Raw genomic sequence first — 22,309 nt, 5'->3', positions numbered from 1 at the left:
AAGTCTAGAACTGAACAATCTTTGTGGATTAGATGCCTTGGATGTCCAAACACTTGGCCTGTGGTGGAGACACAGCTCCGCTATCTATGGAACATTCCTATTTCCATTTCAACGAGTTCCTTTGATATGAACCCCAAGTACTACATACCTCAGCTTCATGACACATTTTCCAAACATTTAGGAATTCCATAATATGTCACAAGTTAACAGCTGCCATGTAGCCCCTCTGTGTGAAGCATTTGTCAGTTATATAAAATATATTTAGATCATATTTTGCACTATGATATGAGCTTGGGATAGAAAAGTAAACAGATTCTTCCCTGTAGCTTCCAGAAGGAACCAAGCCTTGCAAACATCTTCATTTGAGACCCATGAGAACGACTTCAGGCTTTTGAGCCCCAGAATTGTAAGAGCATACATGTGTTTTAAAACACTAATGTAGTCATTGTACATTAGCATTAGGACTTGAACACAAACATTTGTCCAATAAAATTTTGTTAAGAACCTGAGACTAAGCTTCTCCTTTCATTCACTATAGCTCCCCCGGGTAAAGGCATTTTGTGTTGTAATCCCATCTTTAAGTAGAAGAATTTTAAAATCAATTGGGAGATATTCGTCCTCTTTAGCTGGTAGAGAATTTCTCAGGGCATAAATACAAACGTGCTCCAGATTTTATTGTCTTTGACGCATTAGCAGAAGAAAAGTAATTCATCATTTGAATGTATGTCTATTGTTTATACTAAATTGTTGTGTCTACATGTCTACATTCTCTCAATTGCATATTAACTCAAACATTTATTCTTTTTATATCAACACTCTTCAAATTTCACTCATTTCCTTTCAACATAAAATAAGAGGTCATAAATGAGTCTGTGTTCAGTTTTTAAATTTTTGTTTGAGAGTAAGAACATGTGTGAGTGGAGGAGGGGCAGAGGGAGAGATTGAGAGAGAGAGAGAGAGAGAGAAAGAGAGAGAGAGAGGATCCTAAGCAAGTTCCATGCTCAGTGTGGCGGGGAACCCAATTCCACGACCCTAGGGGAAATCAAGAGTCAGACATTCAGCCAAGTGAGCCACTCAGGTGCCCCATTGAGTCTGCTTAAAATGAATAAACAAGCATGCAAAACACCAGAATCCGATCCATAAATACAGAGAATAAACTCGTGGTTGTCAGAGGGGGGTGGGGAGGATGGGTGAAGGGCAGTGGGAGGTACAGGCTTCCAGTGGTGGAATAAATGAGTCACGGAAATCAAAGGCACAGCGGACAGAATATAGTCAATGATATTGCAATGGCCCAGTTGGCTGACAGCCAACAGCTGCCTTTGTGCTGAGACCGCATAATGTACGGAGAAGTTGAATCTCTACGTCGTACACATGAAACTCGTGTAACATTGTGTGCCAAGTACACTCAGATAATAATATTTTTAAAAATGATTCTGTGTTGGATACCCATGTGTAGGTGTGTTTATTTGAAATAGAAATGTATACAGAGAAACACATATATGCATAATACAACTTTACAGCTGAGCATTTTCTTCAGACTCAACGAAATATGTCCGCACACCTCATTTATTTCTTGCAACATCCATTTGAAGTTACGTTTACGGTCCCAAATTACTTTCAGAAATAAAGAAGCTGAGGCCCAGGGGGATTACATTTTAACAATTGGATTAAGAAGTCATCAAGGTTGTGCATTTTCCTGAAGAACATCAAATAGGAATGTGCAGTAGGTACTTTAGTTTTTGTATGGCTCCCTTAATTCATCAAATCATACGTTCCGAATAGATGCAGTTTATAGCACATGATTATACACCCACTAAATTAGTTAGAAGGGAAAAAAATCTAGCAGCGTACGGATCAGTGTGAAATATACAGCAGAGGTAGCTGATTCATACTGAGTCGTGACAGGAGCTTTTTCTTCTCAGTAGGAAGAAAGCAAAGTGTCATGTATGAATACAGGAACAGTAGATGTAAATTAAAATCATTCACTTTTGATATTCTTTTTTCCCCTGTAAAACAGAAGATAAAAATGCACTCGGAAATCGAGTTAACTGATCATATACTTGTTCAGAGGAGAAGTGCCCCATGGTCACACTTGACATCATGGATGAGCCTTAGGAACAATGTAGAGGAGAGGCGCCTGAGTGGCTCAGTCGGTTGAGTGTCCAACTTCGGCTCAGGTGATGATCTCACAGCTTGTGGGTTCAAGCCCTGCGTCAGGCTCGGTGCTGCCAGCTCGGAGCCTGGAGCCTGCTTCGGATTCTGTGTCTCCCTCTCTCTTTCTGCCCATAACCCACTCGCATCCTGTCTCTGCCTCTCTCAAAAAGAAATAAACTTTAAGAAAAAAATTAAAAAAAAAGAAACAGTGTAGGGTCTCACAGCTCACTCTAGACTCACGAGGAGACAGGCAGAGCTCAGAACAATCCCCAACATACAATATCATTTGGTAATAAAAGCATTACATTAAATCATTTTCTTTTAAATGGCTTGTTATGCAGCAATGGCTAACTGATTCAATGATCACGGTGAACAGAAGTAAGGACAATGATAATCTGCTGCTGACTGTTCTTGGTATTGATTCTTGTATTTGAAGCCTGCATTCATGGTACCTCTGTTATTTCAGTTTAGTTCAGACAACTGCATATAAAACCTCCCACTGAGAAGCACCTTAGTGGCTCAGTCGGTCGAGTCTCCAACTCTTGATTTTGGCTCAAGTTGTGCTCTCACAGTCATGAGATCAAGCCCCGTTCAAGTTGGAGCCTGCTTAAGATTCTATCTCTGTCTCCCTCTCTGCCTCTTCCCCTCTCTCCTGCTCACGCCCCCTCTCCCTCTCTCTCTCTCTCTCTCTCTAAAAAACAAACAAACAAACAAACAAACAATAACAACAAAAACAACAAAACAACTACCTCTCATTGAGGTTCATTTCCCCATAGCAGAAAAGATTGAAAATGTATGCATTATTGTGTTCGAAAACTGGTGTCCCTGATTCACATGACCAGACAGGAATGCAAGCTCCCTCTTATGTCGTTCCTTGAACATAGAAGATGAATAGAATCCTGAGCCTGAGAAACATGTATAATGGAGGATAATGACCATTCGACACCCCTTTCATGGTTATGACAAAATTTAGAAGGAAGGGGGATAGATTTCTTTTACAACAATGAAAGGAGTCATACCAAAGGCAGCGTAAAGATTTCAGGAAGAAACAAGGAGATAATTCAATAAAAGTAGAAAAATGTCAATCAGTCCTTCCCCCATTTGGATAAGCCGCCTTACACATGGCCACCAATCCTCCATACTCCAATGAATAGACATACAGCATGAAGAATAAATATTTTAAAGAGCACAATTTGCGATTTAAAATAAAATAAAATTTTGCTTCATCATATTAAAGGGCATCTGGAGTCTAAGGTCATATTCTAAAGTCAATCTATCTATTAAAGTTTGTTGTTCCATGAAGACTTCTCTTGGAGATGCGTATTTGGTGAATGCTTGAGTAAGCAAGTGACTGTCGTACACATTGTGGACAACAAGGTACTAAGAGACCAGGATCCTAATGAGGAGAATAAAACCCATCTATACGACACATTAATATATTAAGTGCCCACTATTAAGAAGAGCAGTTAAGATACTGATATACAAAGGAGCTTCAGACATATAAGCGAAAAAATATGCCTCAGATATTGTTCTACTTTAAAATCATATATATTTGTCATAAAGTGTGGTTGTTTCCATAGGTGGCGTATCAATCATGACAGTTCTTTTTGTTTGTTTGTTTCAAGTTTTTATTTAAATTCTAGTTAGTGAACATGTAGTGTAGTGTTGGTGTCAGGAGTAGAATTTAGTGATTCATCACTTACATACAACACCCAGCGCTCACCCCAACAAGTGCCCTCCCTAATGCCCATTGCCCATTTAGCCCATCACCCACCCAATTCTGCCCACCAATCCTAAGACATACAGAGAACTAACTAGTGGTAATCGTGACATTAAAAAAACACGTATGGAAGAAAAATTATTTGGTGTGACACAATTGTTTGAGAAAGATTATTTTTTAAAAACATCTATGTTGCCTCAAGGTAAATGAACATTTCCAAATAGTTCAGATCCATGGTTGGAAATAAAATGCAGAAAGTGGGAAATACAAGGGAAAAATCTGTAGGATATCAGAGAGAGAAGAGCTTCATAGAGTGACTTACATACATGGCATATGGAAGTTGAGGACAAGGAAATAAACAGAAAGAGGAATACTACATCTACAGTCTGAATAAAGACCACAATCTCTGACCCAGAGGCTTTGACCCCTGCAATCATAGGCACTTCTTCAATCTTATGACGATTGGCCATGTAAGGGTCTCCTTCCCAAAGAATGCTTTCAGAGCCCTTTTCATGTCTTTGTTCCTCAAGCTGTAGATGAAGGGGTTCAGCATGGGCGTGACCACCGTGTACATCACCGAGGCTGTGGCACTTGACCGTGAGCTCTGGGTAGCAGCAGAGCTAAGGTACACGCTGAGCGTCGTACAGTAAAATAAGGAGACAACCGATAGATGAGATGCACAGGTGGAAAATGCTTTACACTTTCCCTGAGCTGATGAGATCCCACGTATGGAGGAAACTATCTTAGAGTAAGAGTAAAGGATCCCAATGAAGGGACCACCAGCCAACAAGACAGCTGCAAGATACATCACCACGTTATTAAGAAAGGTATCAGAACAGGCCAGTTGGAGCATCTGATTAAGTTCACAAAAAAAGTGGTGGATATGCAAGTGTGTACAGAAGGACAGCCGCAACATCATTAAACTTTGTAACAGGGAATTCAGGACACACATGATCCAGGACACCAGAACCAGCAGCCCACAGAGCCGGGGGTTCATGATGATCGTGTAGTGCAGGGGGTGACAGATGGCCACAAACCGGTCATAGGCCATCACACTCAGCAGAAAGATGTCCAACACACCAAAGAGTATGAGAAAATAAATCTGTGTGATGCAATCCTCATAGGTTATGACTTTGCTCTGAGTCCGGATGTTCACCAGCATCTTCGGGACGGTGGTGGAGGTAAAGCAGATGTCTACAAAGGACAGGTTGGCCAGGAAGAAGTACATGGGCGTGTGGAGGTTGGGGTCTGTGCTGATGGCCAAGATGATGAGCAGGTTCCCAAACACAGTGATCAGGTACATGGAGAGGAAAAGCCCAAATATGACGGGCTGCAGTCCTGGTTCCTCTGAAAATCCCAGAAGCAGAAACTTTGAAATTTGTGTTTCATTACTTGGTTCCATGTGGTGGAGGTGGCTTCTGGGAAAGAGGGAAATAAAAAAACACAAATTTGTATTACTCACAAAATTGAAATGCGACTGTTTTTTTTTTCTTTTGCAGTCCAGAAATTCCTTTTAATATGTTGTGTACGGATATGGTCCCCTTTAGGGAATCATCGCTGCCACATCTGATATATTTTTATTATCAATCAGCTTCTTTCCTAAGAAATCATGTATTTTATCCTTTTCCTGAGAAATGCTTCAAGTATTCAGGAATCTAAATTGAGTGCTGACCAGCTTTCAGCCACTATCTACGCAATGAGTATAGAGTGCTGAAGAACAAAAATCCCTACAGCGATGGAGAAAAAATATGTAAGCAAAGAAGATAATTATTCAACTATCTTTGTGCTACAATTATCTTTTGATTATCTCACCTTTTTGATGGTGAGGTGTGCTGTGAAGAAATGGAAAACAGGGATAAAGCAGAGAGCAAATAGGGCATTCTATTTTAATGGCATTTAGGCAAATTCTGTACACAGGTGGCATTGGAACCCAGACATCATGCAAGACAGAGACATAGACACAGGATTCTGGGGGAAGTGTGTGCCTGGCAGGGGGAATGGCCAGAGCAAAGGCCCTGAGGAAGGTACTTGTTTCAAATGTTCAAGCGAAAAAGCAAAGCCAGCGCTGCAAGGGGAATGATCTTGAGGGACACTGATGACAGACTCTGTCACACATGTGAGGAGGGATGTGGCCTCTCTGCGACAACTGTGACCTCAAGGCACAGGGCCGTCCTTGTCCACACTGCTCCTCCCTCGGTATTCATCGTGCTGCAAAGCCATCCCATGAATTGACACAGATCCCCGTCTTGGTGCCTGCTCTTGACTGAGTTCTGGCCTGTCTATGGTGTCAACTTGGGATTGAGGAGTCCTGGCCCCTGTTGTGAGGACTGCTCACCCTCACAAGTCACACACGCATAGGACACCGTGGTCTTCTGGGTTGTGAATTTCCCTGTCCTCACAGCCCCCACATTCTTGGTTATGCTGGGAATGGATACAACCTAAGGAGACCCGATCAGCCATCTTTCCCCTGCAAAGTGTAGAAATGGTTCCCAGAAATGCTAATTCTTAAGCCTCCCATGGACCAATCACCATGGAGCTCCATACTGGAATGTTAATTTTCCGCTGTGATTTACACCAATGTAACAAAGTCTTCTCAGTAAATGAAAGAGACAGAGAGTGAGATACAGAGGGAATGAAATCGATGAGGGAGAGCAATGATCTCATAAGCTGGGGTGGTCCCTGAGAGACTGTGAGGAAGAACTATATCCCTTGCTTCTCCCCTGGTTACATCCCCTGATGCCCAGCAAAAATAATAAGAGAATGAAACAAACTTGTTTAAAAGACAGATAGTGATATATTCATGGTGTACTTGTACAAAACTATATAGATAAAAATATAAATAGATATAAATATTAACATATCCGTTTATATTATACATCAAGAAAAACGAACAAAGGGATAAACCAATACAATCAAAGTCGGGCATTTTTATATCAAGCCTAGAAGACATCTTCCTGTACCTCCTGCATCATTATATGACTGATTCATTTCTACGTGATTGATAGGGGATGGGGTTAGCTCCTTTCTCCCTGTCTTACGTGGCACCTTTTCATTGATATTCCTGGGCTTTGAGTAAAGATCTCTCTTTCTCAAACCCAGTGGACACCCTCTAATCCTCATTCTGGATCTCATCCAACAGGCAAAGGACTCCCCAGACCGTGCTCTGTAAATCCTGCCGACATCATGACAGTCTCAATGCTACACTGTAACATCCAGAAGAGCAGGGACTTTCCTCTCTGTTCATTTCTGTTTTTCTCCAACTTAGTTGAATATATGTTTACTATAAAAAGATATAAGACTATGAGAAGTTATAGAATGGAAAGAATGAAAGGTTCTGGAAACCAGGTTAAAATAGTACCTTGGAAACAACTGTCATAAGCAAAGTTGTATGAAAAATAAAAGCAAACTGGAACAGGTAAAAATAGCAATCATTAGTAATACCGACACGGATTAATAACTAAATTGTGAAACACCATGAAAGAATATGACATATAATGTCCCTAGAATGTTCTGGCCCATGGCAGATGCTCAGTTATTATTTGTTGAATGAATCAGGAATTAGGTCTCAGTGTATAAGGACATTTCCTATATGGCAAGGTCGTATTTCAGTTTCTTTGGGAAGAGATGAATTGCTAAGTAACAGCTGGAATAAATGGATATCTATCTGGAAAAACATTAAACTGGTCCCCTCCCTCAGACACATTACCGACACCAGAGGGATAATGACTTCAGTGGAAATGTAACCATATGATATATCCAACATCAAGAAAACTGCATATAACATTTACAGGTGGGAAAAACCACTAAAATAAAGCAAGAAACTCAGCAGTAACAAGATAGGAATATTTAAATCAAGTTAAACATTTTTATGGTCAAAGAATGTTTCCAAAGTCGACTGAGAAGCAATGATTTGAGGAAATCTTTTGAAATGCTAAAAAAAAAAAGCAGGGGAGGGGGAATAGCATATGGCCATATAATAATCAGAAAGGTAATCAAATATATGACATTTGCTGAAACTGAGGGATAGATTAAGAAACAACAGGAAATGTCTTCTTCACCCAGGAACCTAGGAAAAAACTTAGAGCAGTGTTACATTGTGTGTGGTTGGAACTTTTCTTTTAATGTTTATTTATTTTTGAGAGAGAGAGAGAGAGAGAGAGAGACAGAGTGCAAGTGGGGAGGGGCAGAGAGAGAGGGAGACACAGAATCCGAAGCAGGTTCCAGGCTCTGAGCTGTCAGCATAGAGCCTGGCACGGGGCTTGAACTCATGGACTGTGAAATCATGACCTGAGCCAAAGTCAGACGCTTAACTGACTGAGTCACCCAGGTGCCCCTGTGGTTGGACTCTTAAGCGGGTAGTCTTGGGGTGACACTGAATTTTCTGGTGGAAAAGTGGGTGTTACAGGTTGAAGGCAGGACCTGAAAGCAGCTATATTACAAATATTCATATTTTTAATGCAGGGTTTCTACGTCTCTGCCTATGGACATCCTGACCAGAGCCTGCCCAGTGCTGAGGTCTGTGTATCTTAGGATGTTTAGAGCATCCCTTTCATGGTAAAGAATATGAAGGACTCTCAAAAGTGTTCGTAGCAGCCATTCTGCGAAACTGGCACAGTCACTGAATAAATACATTCATTACCTCGCAAGCAAATAAACACAGTGATCACTTGCTATGGACCTTGTTGAATTGGCCCCCAGGTGATGATGGATTAATGTTCTCGGACAACCCTGTCATCCACGGTGCCCGGGGCTGTTGGACTCACCTGGCTGGGTGTCTGACAGGAAGGTGTCCGCGTGAAACGGAATTCCTCCCAGCACAGCAGGTAACAGGGACGAAGGCTCTGTCCTCAGCGGAGACAGCAGGGGGGACTGAAGCATCATTCCCAGCCAGAATTAGGACTCAGAACAAACAGACAAAACCCACTCGCCTTCCTGTCCAAGGTCGCACAGGCTGACAGGAGACCAGAGGGTATTTACACCTCCCTGTATCTGCTCATTAGGCGTGTTTCCCTCTTGTTACTCCAACCTCTAAGCCTATGATTCCCAATGGAAAGCTGCTCTGGACATAAAGGGTTTCTTCCTGATGAATCTCAGTTCCCAAAAGACTAGGTTAGAGATCAAGTGAATCCAGTTCTTTTCTTCTTTCTCCTTGTCCCTGAACTTGCCCTCTTCCTGTTATGTAAATCTCCTAGCACGTTATCTCAGCTCGGAGTTACACTTTTCTCCAGCTCTAAGAAGGAAGAACACACAGGGATTAGGTCTCTCTAACTTCAAAACCTTGACTGGTCTCGGGGACCCAGCCCTGCCATCTCCAGTGTCTGCTCTTCTCCTTCCCCTCCCCCTCTTCTTCTTCCTCCTCTTCCTCCTCCTTCTTCTTCTTCTTCTTCTTCTTCTTCTTCTTCTTCTTCTTCTCCTCCTCCTCCTCCTTCTTCTTCGTCTTCTCCTCCTCCTCCTCCTCCTCTTCTTCTTCTCCTCCTTCTCCTTCTCCCCCTCTCCCTCCTCCTCTTCCTCCTCATCCTTCTTCTTCTTCTTCTTCTCTTCCCTCTCTTCCTCCTCCTCCTTCTCCTCCTCCTTCTTCTTCTCCTCCTCCTTCTTTTTCTTCTTTTTTTCTCTTTCTTCTTCTCCTCCTTCTTCCCCTTCTTCTTCTTCCTCTTCTTCTTCTTCTTCATCTTCTTCTGCTTCATCCTCTTTGTCTTCTTCTATAGGAGAAAAAGTACCAAGGAGGGGCAGAGAGAGACAGGGAGAGAGATAATCATTAGCAGACTCCTCAGTCTCAATGCATAACTGATGGGGGCTCAATCTCCAGGTTCCTGAGATTGAGACCTGAGCCAAAATCAAGAGCGAGATGCTCAGCCAACTGAGTCACCCAGCAACCCTAGTGTCTATTCTTTAAAAAAACATTTTTTAATGTTTATTTATTTTTGAGAGACAGAGAGAGACAGAGCATGATCAGGGGAGGGGCAGAGAGATAGGGAGACACAGAATCCGAAGGAGGCTCTGGGCTCTGAGGTATCAGCACAGAGAAGCATAGAGAAATGGGTTCTTCTGGTAATAAACCTTGGGTTCTACACACACTGGCTTCAAGACACTTTTGCCAACACAATTAGGAATTTCTTACATTATCACAAGGTAAAAGCTGTCAGTTGGTCCCTTGTTATTAAATGTTTAATTATAACAGATGTATTTAAATATTTTACATACTACAATGTGAGCTTGACATCTCATAGGGATAGTTGGATTCAATTTTTATAAACATACCTAAGGAAGTACATTTATGAGCTCCATTCTACATTGCAGAAATGGCGCTTGGTCATGTCTAGTCATCTGTCTGATTTAATACCTGAGTATGTGGTGACCCTTGAGTTTGATTCTGTCAGGATGCTTCTAGTTCTCAAACTCTGGGGCACTGGTTCACAGCCAGAAATGAATTTTCCCCTGAAGATGTCTGTCAAAATCTGAAGGGAAGCTGCCAAACACCTACAATTCAAAGGGAAGCACCCCCTAAACTATTATCCTGCCACAAATGTCGATCATAAAAGGTGAGAAACCCAGCTACACCAGCCGTTCTCCAACTTCAATGCGCATGTGCATTCACACAGATCCCACTACAAATGCAGAATCTGATCTCGCACCCTGGGTGGCCCAGAGATTCTGCATTTCTACCAGCTCCTGGGTGATGCTAAACTGTGGGTCTGGGTCTGTGGGCCACTCTTTGATTAGCAAGGCTGGGATCTTGTGTTAAAGACAGGTGTAGGTATTTTTAAGTCTTCTGCACCAAATGGTGTCCTTGCATGCATGCAATTTTGAAGGAATAATGTATTCACTCTTTCTTCAGTCTGTGTCAATTCTGTGCTTATTGCTTTTCTAAGTGACAAAAATAATACATTTATGAAAAAGACTTTGTAGTGGGCAGAATAAGGCCCTTCCAAATATGTCCACATCCTAATTCCCAGGACCTTTCACATGTTATTTTTGATAGCAACGTAGGATTCAGGTAGCAGACTAAACAGGGCTGTAAATTAGCTGCCATGGAGATAAAAGGATCAGCTGGGATTCTCTAGGTGGGACTAGGGTAGTCAGGATGGTCCTCCAAATGTTGAGGATGGAGACAAAAGAGTTGATGTCAGAGATTTTGAGAATGCTCTCCTGCTGGCTATGAAGGTGGCGGAAGAGCCATGAGCCAAGAAATGCAGGTGGCCAGCAACAGAGACTGCAACTGGAAAGGAAACACATTCTCCTCTGAGCCTCCAGAAGGACCACAACCCTGCAGACACCTTGCTATTAGCCTGACGAGACTCCTTCGAAGCTTCTGACCCCAGAACTGTAAGAACCTGTATGTGTTTGTCTTCAGCAGCTAGTGTGGGAATGTTTTATAACAGCAGTAGGAATCTCACAGGGACATAGTCAATAAAATTATTTGAGGGAACCGAGTTTAAGCTTCTCCAAACATCAGCTTCCCCATTCATCAGCTTCCCTTGGTTAAGGTCAATTGACATTTAAAGAACCCACATTATGGAGAAGAAATTAAATCAATTTGGAGATATTCTGCCTAGCACCTGGTAGAGTGAATTCCTGGGGCATAAATGTGAGTGTGGTCTATGATGCTTTTGAGGTAGCAAGATAGGCAAGCAACTCCTGATCAAAATTTAGGTCACTCACATCTTCTTTATCCATTCATCAATCCACGGACATTTGGGCTCTTTCCATAACTGGCTATTGTTAATAACACTGCTATAAACATTGGGGTACATATGCCCCTTTAATGGATCAAGAGGATGTGGCATATATATATATATATATATATATATATATATATATATATATATAGTGAAATATTACTCAGTGATCAAAAAGAATGAAATCTTCCATTTGCAACAACGTGTTTGGAACTAGAGTCTATTATGCTAAGCAAAATATGTCAATCAGAGAAAGATAAATATCATATGATTTCACTCATATGTGAAACTTAAGAAACAAAACCAATGAACATAGGGGAAGGGAAGGAAAACTAAGATGAAAACAGAGAGGGAGGCAATTTATAAGAGACTCAAAAATACAGAGAAGAAATTCAAGGTTGCTGGAGAGGAAGTGGGTGGGGGGAGGGGCTAAATGGGTGATGGGCATTAAGGAGGGCACTTGTTGGGACGAGCACTGGGAGTTATATGTGAGTGATGTATCACTGGGTTCTACCTGTGAAACCAACACTCCACTGTATGTTAACTAACTTGAATTGAAATAAATAAATGTAAGGTGTGCTTGGGTGGCTCAGTCAGTTAAGCATCTGACTTTGGCTCAGGTCATGATCTCACAGCTCTTGAGCTCAAGCCCCATGTCGGGCTCTGTGCTGAGAGCTTAAATTCTATGTCTCTGCCCCTCTCTGCCCCTCACCAGCTCAGGCCATCTCTCTCTCTCTCTCTCTCTCTCTCTCCCCCTCTTAAAAATAAATAAAAATATTTAAAAATACAAATTGTTTGTTTTTTTATCTCTAATATTTTATTATGTGTCTCTAAAAGAACTCTATTTTTGGCATGCCTGGGTGGCTCAGTGGGTTGAGCGTCCAACTTTGGCTCAGGTCATGATCTTGCAGTTGACAATTTCAAGCACCTCATCAGGCTCTGCGAGATTATGTTTCTTTCACTTATATGTCCAATGTTCCTTTGATATCAGTATCTTAACTGCTCTTAATAGTGGACACTTAATATATTAATGTGTCTTATAGCTGGGCTTTATTCTCCTCATTAGGATCCTGGTCTCTTAGTACCTTGTTGTCCACAATGTGTATGATAGTCAGTACCTTGCTCAAGTGTTCACCAAATATGTATCTCCAAGGAAAGTTTTCATGGAACAACAAATTTTAATAAATAGATTGACTTTAGAATATGATCTCAGACTCTAGATGTCCTTTAATATGATGAAGCAAAATTGTATTTTATTTTATTATTTTCTTAATTTAAATTATAGTTAGCTTTGTTGAGTCCAAAGAAAATGTTCACAGGCAAAGTTGTACATATATATTGCATGTGTTTTTTCAAATAAACACATATATGCATATGTACATAAACACAAACTCACTTAAGAGAAATCTTATCTGAGTATAGTTGGCAAGAATGTTGCCTTAGTTTCGGGTGCACAACGTAGTGATTCAACTTCTCTGCCCATTACGCGGTGCTCGCCACAAAGGTAGCTCCTGTCTGTTATCATACAGACCCATCCAGTATCATTGACTGTATTCCATACCCCGTGCCTTTTTTCCCCAACACTCATTCATTCCATAACTGGAAGCCTGTATCTCCCACTGCCCTTCACCCATTCTGCCCATCCCCCCACAACCCTCAGGCAAACCATGAGTTTTTTTCTCTGTATTTGTAGGTATCATTCTGCTTTTTTGTGTGTTTGTTTATTCACCTAAAATTTTTTTTAGTGTTTACGCATCTAATTTTGAGAGAAAGGTGTGGGGAGAGGCTGAGAGAGGGAAAGACAGAGAATACCAAGCAGCCTCATGTCAACACAGACTCTGACATGGGGGTTGAACTCACAAAATGTGAGATTGTGACCTGAGCGAAAATCAAGAGGCAGGTGCTTAACCAACTGAGCCATCCAAGAGCCCCATCTTTATTCACTTTAAATGCAAACTCATACATAATCTCTTATTTTATGTTGAAAGGAAACTTAAGAGAAAGTTGCAGGTGTAGGTATTAAAAGAGTAAATGTTTGAATTAATATGCATTTAAAAGAATGAAGATGTGTAGACGCAAAGATTTCAAGATAGACATAAATGATAGGCATACATTTAAAGGATGAATTACTTTTCCTGTCATAATGCCTCCAAGACGTCAAAATCTGAAGCATGCTTGCAGTTACATACTGAGAAATTCTCTACCAGCTAAAGAGGATGAATGTCTGTAAATTGATTTTAAATCTCCTTTTCTACTTAGAGATGAGATTACGATGCAAAATGCCTTTACCCAGGGGAAACTCCGTGAATGAAGGGAGAACCCTAATCTCAGATTCTTAACAAAATTTCATTGGAACAACATTTGTCGTTAAGTCCTAACGCTGATGTAAAATAACTACATTGGTGTTTTAAAACGCATTTATGTTCTTACATTCGATGGATCAGAACCCAGAAGTGGTTCACCTTGGTCTAAAATGAAAATGATTGCAAGGCCTGATTTCTTCTCAAAGCTATTGGGAAGAACCTGTATACTTTTCTATTCCAAGCTCATATTATATTGCAAGAAAAAAAAAATCTCACCATATTTCATATAATTAAAAAATTCTTTACAAAGAGGGGCTGAACAGCAGCTCTTAATTGTGATGTGGAATGAAAGTCCTAAAAATGTGCAAATGTGTCATGAAACTGCGGTACGTAGTGCTCAGGGTTCGTATCAAGGGGCTGTTTTCTCCTCTTTGTTGAAAAGGAAAACCGGAATGTTGTGTAGATGGCAGGACTGTATCTCCAACACAAGCCAACAGCTTGCAGATCCAAGGGAGCTAATCCCCACAGATTGCTCAGTCCTAGACTTGGGCGAAACATTGACATAAGCGTTGGGAGTCGTTGCTGGGAGGTCTGAACTCTGAGAGCAGCGGAGTTCATGAGGAAGGAATACTCAACACTGGGGTCACGCAGGTATAACCTGGTCTATTGGGAACACAGAACCTCCAGAACAATTTCCTTTGTGTCCAGACCAGTGTCCCCCAGGGAAATCATGTGCTGCTCCAAAGAGGAGGAGGAGGGGAACGTGCCTCATGAACAGACAGAGGAAACTATAAATCCCTCCTGTGCACACCCACTGCGTGTGCCACTGTGGGCTGACGGGACCAGGTTGTTGCTGTGGAGTCGAAAGCTTGACTGGGAGACTCATGCTAGCCTCCGTTCTGCCGTCTTGTGTGGGGACAGAGTTTAGTCACCACCAATAACCATCCGGGAGGAATCCAGACGGCCACATGCACACCTCTCCCTCAGAGCTCCCAGCCAGGTGAGTCTGAGAGCTTGGCAAGACCCGGAGGAAAGAGCCAGAGAGAATCAGAGCCAGGCGCATTTACCTGACGTCACCTGACAGCCACCAGCCTAGCCCGGAACGTGGAGATCTCTATGGCCATGTACTTGCCTGATCATGCCCTTCTGAAAACCTACAGTGAACAAGGTCAGAGAGGGCCCCGCTCCTTTGGTACTTGCCTTATAATGGTGGAGTCATAGGACTATGAAAACAGTTTGTGTGGTGTAAGAGCCTCAGGCAGAAATCTTACGGAGATGGTGACTTAGAGCCAGAACGGTTGTCATGGTATGTGCAGAATTTTGTAGCGCAAGGTCTGAACAGAACTTTGCATGTTGTGCAAACCAGAAACAGGACCAGAGTGTGCCCAACACTCGGCCAAAAGATCACAGCACAAAGCCAAGGAAAAACAGAGGAAAGATGCCACGTCTAAAGAGTGAAAGGCACTTGTCCCACCTTCTCTAAGATCACAGGACATCCAGTTGGTCAAAGAAATAGCAAAGTCTCAAGGTGCTTTTTCAAAGAAAAAGCAAGTCTCTTACCTTCCATTATAACCTGCCCAACTTTTGCTGTGCTTTGCGTATTTCCTGTGCCGAATGGTTGATTTATTCCCTTAGCACACTTTTCTCTTGGAGCATTCACTCTGTAAGACGATGCACACCCTGAAGATCCCACTAATGTCGTCTCCTATGAATTTAATTTTGCTCCTTACTATTTTTGCTGGGCATCAGGGTGGTAACAAGGGTTGGAATGTTGTCAGAACCAGGGATGCGCTTTCTTCTTCATGGCCCCTCAGATTTCAGCGACCACCTGAGCCATTAGATCTTTTCTGCCACTTCCATTTTATTTCACTTTCTTGTTTCTCTCTCTCTCTCTGATTTTGAGAAGATTGTTTGTGTTTCGTTAAATACAGGAAAGAAAATGAGCATGCCAGTCTGACTTGTCAATTTTATTTGTTCATGGGAAACTTACGTCATTTGCAGGAATGATACTGGATCTGCGCATCTTGAGTTATACCCACTCCGAACTTAATTGTTGGGGTTGGAGTGAGAAGTCATGGTAAAAACACAGCCCAGGGATCACTAATTTGGTGTGTGTGTGTGTGTGTGTGTGTGTGTGTGTGCGCGCGCCTTGTGAAATGACATCCGTCATCAGAGCAGGGGACATGGTCCAATATATTCCAAGGTGATTCTTATAATACAGAAGCCAGAACTCAATCAACACACTGTATTCTAGAGGGCTCTATGTGAACTTACAGCAGACTTTGCAAGTAGATTCTAAAATACAAGCAGTACATACTGTGGGTGAGTGACTCCTTTCTCTTGAAGGGGAACCAGCAAGGAGGCCACCTATTTCTTTGAAATTGCCTGACACGATCTCTGATCAGTTACCTGCTCATTCCCCTTCCCATACATGCTTCCTGTTTTGGACTCAAATAGCTCCAAGTAGTATCATCCTCAGGGCCTTAGCTGAGGCCATTCCCTCTACCATCACACACTTCCCCACACAAGCTCTGGGCTCCTGCCTTCCTTCCCTGCAGGTCTCTGATCAAATGTCACCTGGTTTACTGGTCTTGACCAAACACTGATTACAAAATAGCACTCATATCCACGCTCTCCTTTATATCTGCTTTTGTCTCTTCATAGCACTTGACACCCTGTGATGTCTTATTAATATTTGTATTTGATTCTATTCATTCTCCATCACTAGATTATAGTAGCTTTTGGTTCTCAGAATCCTGTGCTCATGGCCTAGACAATACCTGGGACATGTTTGACCCTCAGTACATATTCCTCCAATGCAGGGAAGATATTCTTAGTAAAACAGTAAAATACATGACCTCTGCTGGGGAGTGTGGAGAATGAGACCAAAACACCTAATCTGAGATGAAACAGGAGGGAATCTCTTCAAAAGGACAATCCTTTGGGGACAAAAAGGACAAGATACGGAAATGAACTTCTTGACTGCACAATATAAATGGTAGCATTTCAACTATATGAGTAAACTGTTGATGTGAAAATTAATGATGCCCTTTGCCTCTTTCTGGGGGTCAGTGCAACCTCATGGAACCAGGAAATATCACACGGATATCAAAATTTCTTCTCCTGGGATTTTCAGAGAGACCAGAACTGCAGCCCCTCATATTTGGGCTTTTCCTCTCCATGTACCTGATCACTGTGTTTGGCAACCTGCTCATCCTCCTGGTCGTCAGCTCTGACTCCCACCTCCACACCCCCATGTACTTCTTCCTGGCCAACCTGTCCTTTGTAGACATCTGCTTCACCTGCACCACCGTCCCGAAGATGCTCTGGAACATCCAGACCCAGACCAAAGTCATAACCTATGAGGACTGTATCACACAAATGAACTTTTTCATAACCTTTGTGGGGATGGACGACTTTCTCCTAGCTGTGATGGCCTATGACAGGTTTGTGGCCATCTGTCACCCCCTAAACTACATGGTCATCATGAATCCCCGGCTCTGTGGGCTGCTGGTTCTGGTGTCCTGGATCACGAGTGTCCTGTATTCCTTGGTACACACCTTAATGGTGTTGCGGCTGTCCTTCTGTACAGAAGTAGTGATCCCCCACTTTTTCTGTGAACTCAATCAGATGATCCAACTTGCCTGTTCTGACACCCTTCTTAATAACGTGGTGATGTATCTTGCAGCTATGCTGCTGGGTGGTGGTCTGCTTGTCTGGATCCTTTACTCTTATTCTAAGATAGTTTCCTCCATACGTGGGATCTCATCAGCTCAGGGCAAGTATAAAGCATTTTCCACCTGTGCGTCTCACCTATCGGTTGTCTCCTTATTTTATTGTACGAGCCTAGGAGTGTACCTCAGCTCTGCTGCTACCCAGAGCTCACTCTCAAGTGCCACAGCCTCGGTGATGTACACGGTGGTCACGCCCATGCTGAACCCCTTCATCTACAGCCTGAGGAACAGAGACATAAAGAGGGCTCTGAAAAGAATCCTTGGGATCCAGTGATATAAGAACCAATCATCCAAAGGCTGGAGACATGACCATGATTGAAGGACTCAAATCCTCAGAGCCAGGAACTGCCACTCTTTGATCAGACTGTGGAAGTAGAATCTACTCCTTCTATTTCTTTCTTGGCATTTCCATTTGTTTGATCAACTTCTCTCTACATTTAAGGAACTCACTTCATTAAGCTTCTGCTGTGACTGAAATACAGACGGTTTCTCCTTTGTCTATTTTCAGGTGTCCCCAAAGTTTACCCCAACCTTGGGTCACGAATGCCTGAAGTTTCTGTATCTCACATGGGACTAGTTGGATTTCTTAAAATTAATTACATCTCAAATACTTATACCATGCCAGGTAAATTTCCCCTAGATTTCCTGAGATCATTATCATGAATTATACGCTTCATACGGAATAAAGGTACACTTGATCAGTAAGCCATTTCCATCATTTTACTGTCAAGGAGAATACAAAAGCACAGTTTCCACCTTGAGTCTCAGTCTTTTCCTTCACTTCTTTTAGGACTCCACCCGATGATGTGGACTCTAACATTGTTCCATTTAAGCCTCAGTCTATTGACACCCCGCTCTGGCTAGGAAAGCCCAAGGACACACCTGCGCCCATGTGCTTTCCACACTCCCACAGACCTTTCCCTGACCACAGCCTATGCTGTGGCTGCACCAGCCCTTGGGTTCTTATTGTGACTGCAGGACATACGTCAGCAACATCTATCAGAGAACTCTAATAACCCCAGGTTTATTACTCATGTATGCCGGAGGGCACATGGGATGGTCAAAAGCCATTCTGGGAGGTGTCAGAAGGGGAGAGAGAGTCAAGAGGAAGAGAGAGAGAGAGGAAGCTGTTGAGGGATCTGGCTTTCTCAAAGACCATGGCCAGGGTGGGTAGCTGGTGTTGGGCTCACACGTTCTTGGAGAATTGTACTGAGTACAATGTGTGGGCTGAAGGGGAAAACCTGATTCACTCATGTGTCAGTCTCTAGTCTATAAAGACTACGCTTTCTGAAGCAGTTCTTCGTGACTGGGGGTAGCCGAGGGCTTATCTGGTGATTGTGGAACACATCTGACGATATGTTTATTCAACATGGTTGTGTTCGAAATGGACCCAAGGAAAATACATCATTTCAGTCCCTTGCACTAAACATGCCCTTATGCTTTGTCAGCGGTCTCTTGGTTTTATTCTGTTATTCAGCTCGGGGTCCAGAAATTCTACCATAGTCACTGGGAAAACCTGTTTAGCTAATCTACATCTCCCAGTGCAGTGTACTTAGAAAGACAAATTTGAATAAACAGTTCGACCTGTTAAGTTCTTCGTATCGGCCTGACCAGAAATATGAGGAGGCAAACATTCCAAACACTCATTTCGTGACACACACAATATTTCTCTCATTTTTTAAAAAAATCACAGTTCGTGCTATGCACCTATTTATTAAAGCATGGAAGATGGTGTTCACCACTGAGGGAGTTTGTTCATCGAGGCGCAGGATTGCTTAGTGTCTTCTACGTTTCATCACTGAATTATCTTCCTGTTTCTGCTTGAAAACTTCTAATGCGATCCGCTCATATGATTCTTTCTGGTGTTACACGAAATAGCTTCCTTTTCCTGATATATGTCACAAATCCCACGCGATGGTGAATGCACAGTATCAGCACCATCTATAAAATACGTCCTTTCTGCTCTGAAATCTTTTCCATCTGCTTGATCAGAGGACGCTTCACGCAAGAACTGCATGTCCTGCTGGGGTGTGGTTCAGGGTTACCAGTTCTTCTGCACAAATGGGCACGTCCTTCAAAGTCGCCCAAGCTGACGAGCAGCCCTGTTCATTCTGCTGCATAAATCCCTCTTTGTTCTAAAAAAAATAATAACATGTGAAAGGGACTGGAGATTAGGATGTGGGCATATCTGATGGTGCCTTATTCTCCTTAGTGTAGAGCCTTGTTCATCAGGGTATTATTTTGGTCACTTATAAAAGCAATAAACACAGATTTCTCACAGCCTGAAGAATGAGCGAATACACGATCCTTTCACAATTACAGGCACGCAAGGACAAGATTTGGTGCAGAAGCCTTCATGCTACCTACACTTATCTCTAACACAAGATCATCTTCTTGCTAATCAAACAGTGGTCCACAGACCCAGACTTGCACATCAGCCTCACCCAGGAGCTTGGAGAAATGCAGAATCGCTAAGATTTTGCACTTGTAGTGGGATCCGGATGGATTCACAGGCACAGTGAAGTTGGAGACATGCTGGTCTAGCTGGGATTCTCACCGTTTATGGTGGACATTGGTGGCAGGATAACAGTATTTTGGGGGTGCTTTCCTGGGGATTGTAGGTGTTTGGCATGTTCCCTTCAGATTTTGACAGACGTCCCAGGGGAAAATTCATTTCTGGCTGAGAACCACGGCCCCAGGTTTGAGAACCAGAAGCATCCTGACAGAATCAAACTCCAGGGACACCACGTACTCAGATATTAAATTTGGATAGATGACAAGACACGACCAAGCACCATTTAGACATCATAAAATGTAGTTCATAATCTCAGGGATAAGATTTTATAAAGATTAAATCCAAACTCCCTGTGAGATGTTAAGCTCACATTGTAGTACGTAACTAGATCTCAATACATCTGTTATATTTAAGGACCATTTTATAACAAGGGACCAAATGACAGCTTTTAACGACTTATAAAACAAGTGACAGAAAAAGTGTCTGGAGGCCAAGCTCTGTGGCACCCAAGTTTTATTATCAGAAGTCATTTCTCTGCTGTATTATTTTTTCTTTTGTTTAATATATGAAATTTATTGTCAAAATGGTTTGCATACAACACCCAGTGCTCATCCCAACAAGTGCCCTCCTCCCTGCCCATCACCCACTTTCCCATCTCCCCCACCCCCCACCTACCCTGGGTTTGTTCTCAGTCCTCAAGAGTCTCTTATGGTTTGCCTCCCTCCCTGTAAATCTCTCTTCCCCTTCCCCTCCACATGCTCTTCTCTTTAGTTTCTCAAGTTCCACCTATGAGTGAAAACATACGGTATCTGTCTTTCTCTGCCTGACTCCTTTCACTTAGCATAACACTCTCTAGTTCCATCACGTTGCTGCAAATGGCAGGATTTCATTCTTCCTCATTGCCAAGTAGGATTCCATTGTGTATATAAACCACAACTTCTGTATCCTTTCGTCAGTTGATGGACATTTGGGCTCTTTACATAATTTGGCTGTTGCTGAAAGCGCTGCTCTAAACATTGGGGTGTACGTGCCCCTGTGCATCAGCACTCCTGTGTCCTTGGGTAAATTCCTAGCGGCGCTGTTGATAAGAACAGTAGACACTGGGTCGCCTCATGGGCTCAGTGGGTTCATCTTCTGTGTCTTAATGGCGGCTTAGGACATGACCCCATAGCCATGGAACTGAGCCCCCAGATTGCTTCTGCAGTGAGTGTGGAGACTGCTTGGGATTCTCTCTCTCCCTCTTTCTCTGACTCTCTCTCTCTTAATATAAATAAATAAACATTAAAAAAGCTTCTCTCTGTCCCTCTCTCCCTCCCTTCCACTCCCCCACTCATGCTTTCTCTCTCCTTCTCTCTCAAAAACAAACAAAGAGACAGACAGACATACAGTACTAGAAATGCTACAGCTGGGTCCCTAGGATAGGCAATGCTTGGAAGACAAAGAGGACTAATCCCGGAGGGTTCCTTGGTCTTAGACTTGGAGGGAAGTGTGTCCCAGCTGAGATAAGGTGCCAGACGATTTAGACATCAGGAAGGGGACAAGTTCAGGGAAAAGGGGAGGCAAAAAGAACTGCGTTCACTTGGTCTCTGACCTAGTCTTTTGGGAACAGAGATTCATTAGGAAAAAATACTTGTGTCCAGAGCAGTTTTCCACTTGGGAATATGAGATCAGAGGCTGGGGTACCAAGAGGGAAATGAGCCCAATGAGCGGATACGGGGAGCTGTAAATACTCTCCGGTCTCCTGTCAGCCTGTGCGACCTTGGATGGGAAGGGACAAGGTCTCCCTCTGTTCTTCCAGGCCCTAATTACGGCTGAGGGCTCATGCTTTACTCCGTCCTGCTGTCTCAGCTGAGAACAGAGCTTTAGTCCCTACCATCTGCAGTCCAGGGAGGCATTCAGACTTGTCACAAGGAGACCTTGTCAGACACCCCAGCCAGGTGAGCCCAACAGCCCGGTGCGCCGTGGATGAGAGGGTTAGAGGAATGGAAGTCAAGTTCATTAACCTGCCTTCACCTGAGAGCCAATTCAACTTAGTGCAGGACAGGCGATCACTGTGTTCATTTGTTTGTTTGATTAAGTGATGTATTTATTCAGTGGCTGTGTCATTTATTCAGTGGCTGTGTCACAGAGTGGATGCTCCCACTTTCGTTGATCTTCCATATTCTATTCCTTTAACTTACTATTAAGGCAATGGCAGTTTATTTTAC

General features: G+C 42.7%; 1 protein-coding gene and 1 pseudogene across 1 annotated transcript; one reads left to right on the top strand and one right to left on the bottom strand.

The window, feature by feature from the left end:
• Nucleotides 1-4,447: 4,447 nt before the first annotated feature.
• LOC147583712 (olfactory receptor-like protein OLF4) lies at nucleotides 4,448-5,276 on the bottom strand (annotated as a pseudogene).
• Nucleotides 5,277-16,934: 11,658 nt separating this feature from the next.
• Nucleotides 16,935-17,861, top strand: LOC147583711 (olfactory receptor-like protein OLF4). The gene has a single exon (XM_086684813.1). The coding sequence runs from the start codon at nucleotides 16,935-16,937 to the stop codon at nucleotides 17,859-17,861; it is 927 nt and encodes a 308-aa protein (XP_086540939.1).
• The last annotated feature ends 4,448 nt before the right edge of the window (nucleotides 17,862-22,309 follow it).

Source organism: Puma concolor, chromosome A2, assembly GCF_028749965.1.
Source record: "Puma concolor isolate L17-30 chromosome A2, mPumCon1.1.hap2, whole genome shotgun sequence".
NCBI classification, from domain to species: domain Eukaryota; kingdom Metazoa; phylum Chordata; class Mammalia; order Carnivora; family Felidae; genus Puma; species Puma concolor.
This window is presented reverse-complemented; position numbering and strand designations above follow the sequence as displayed.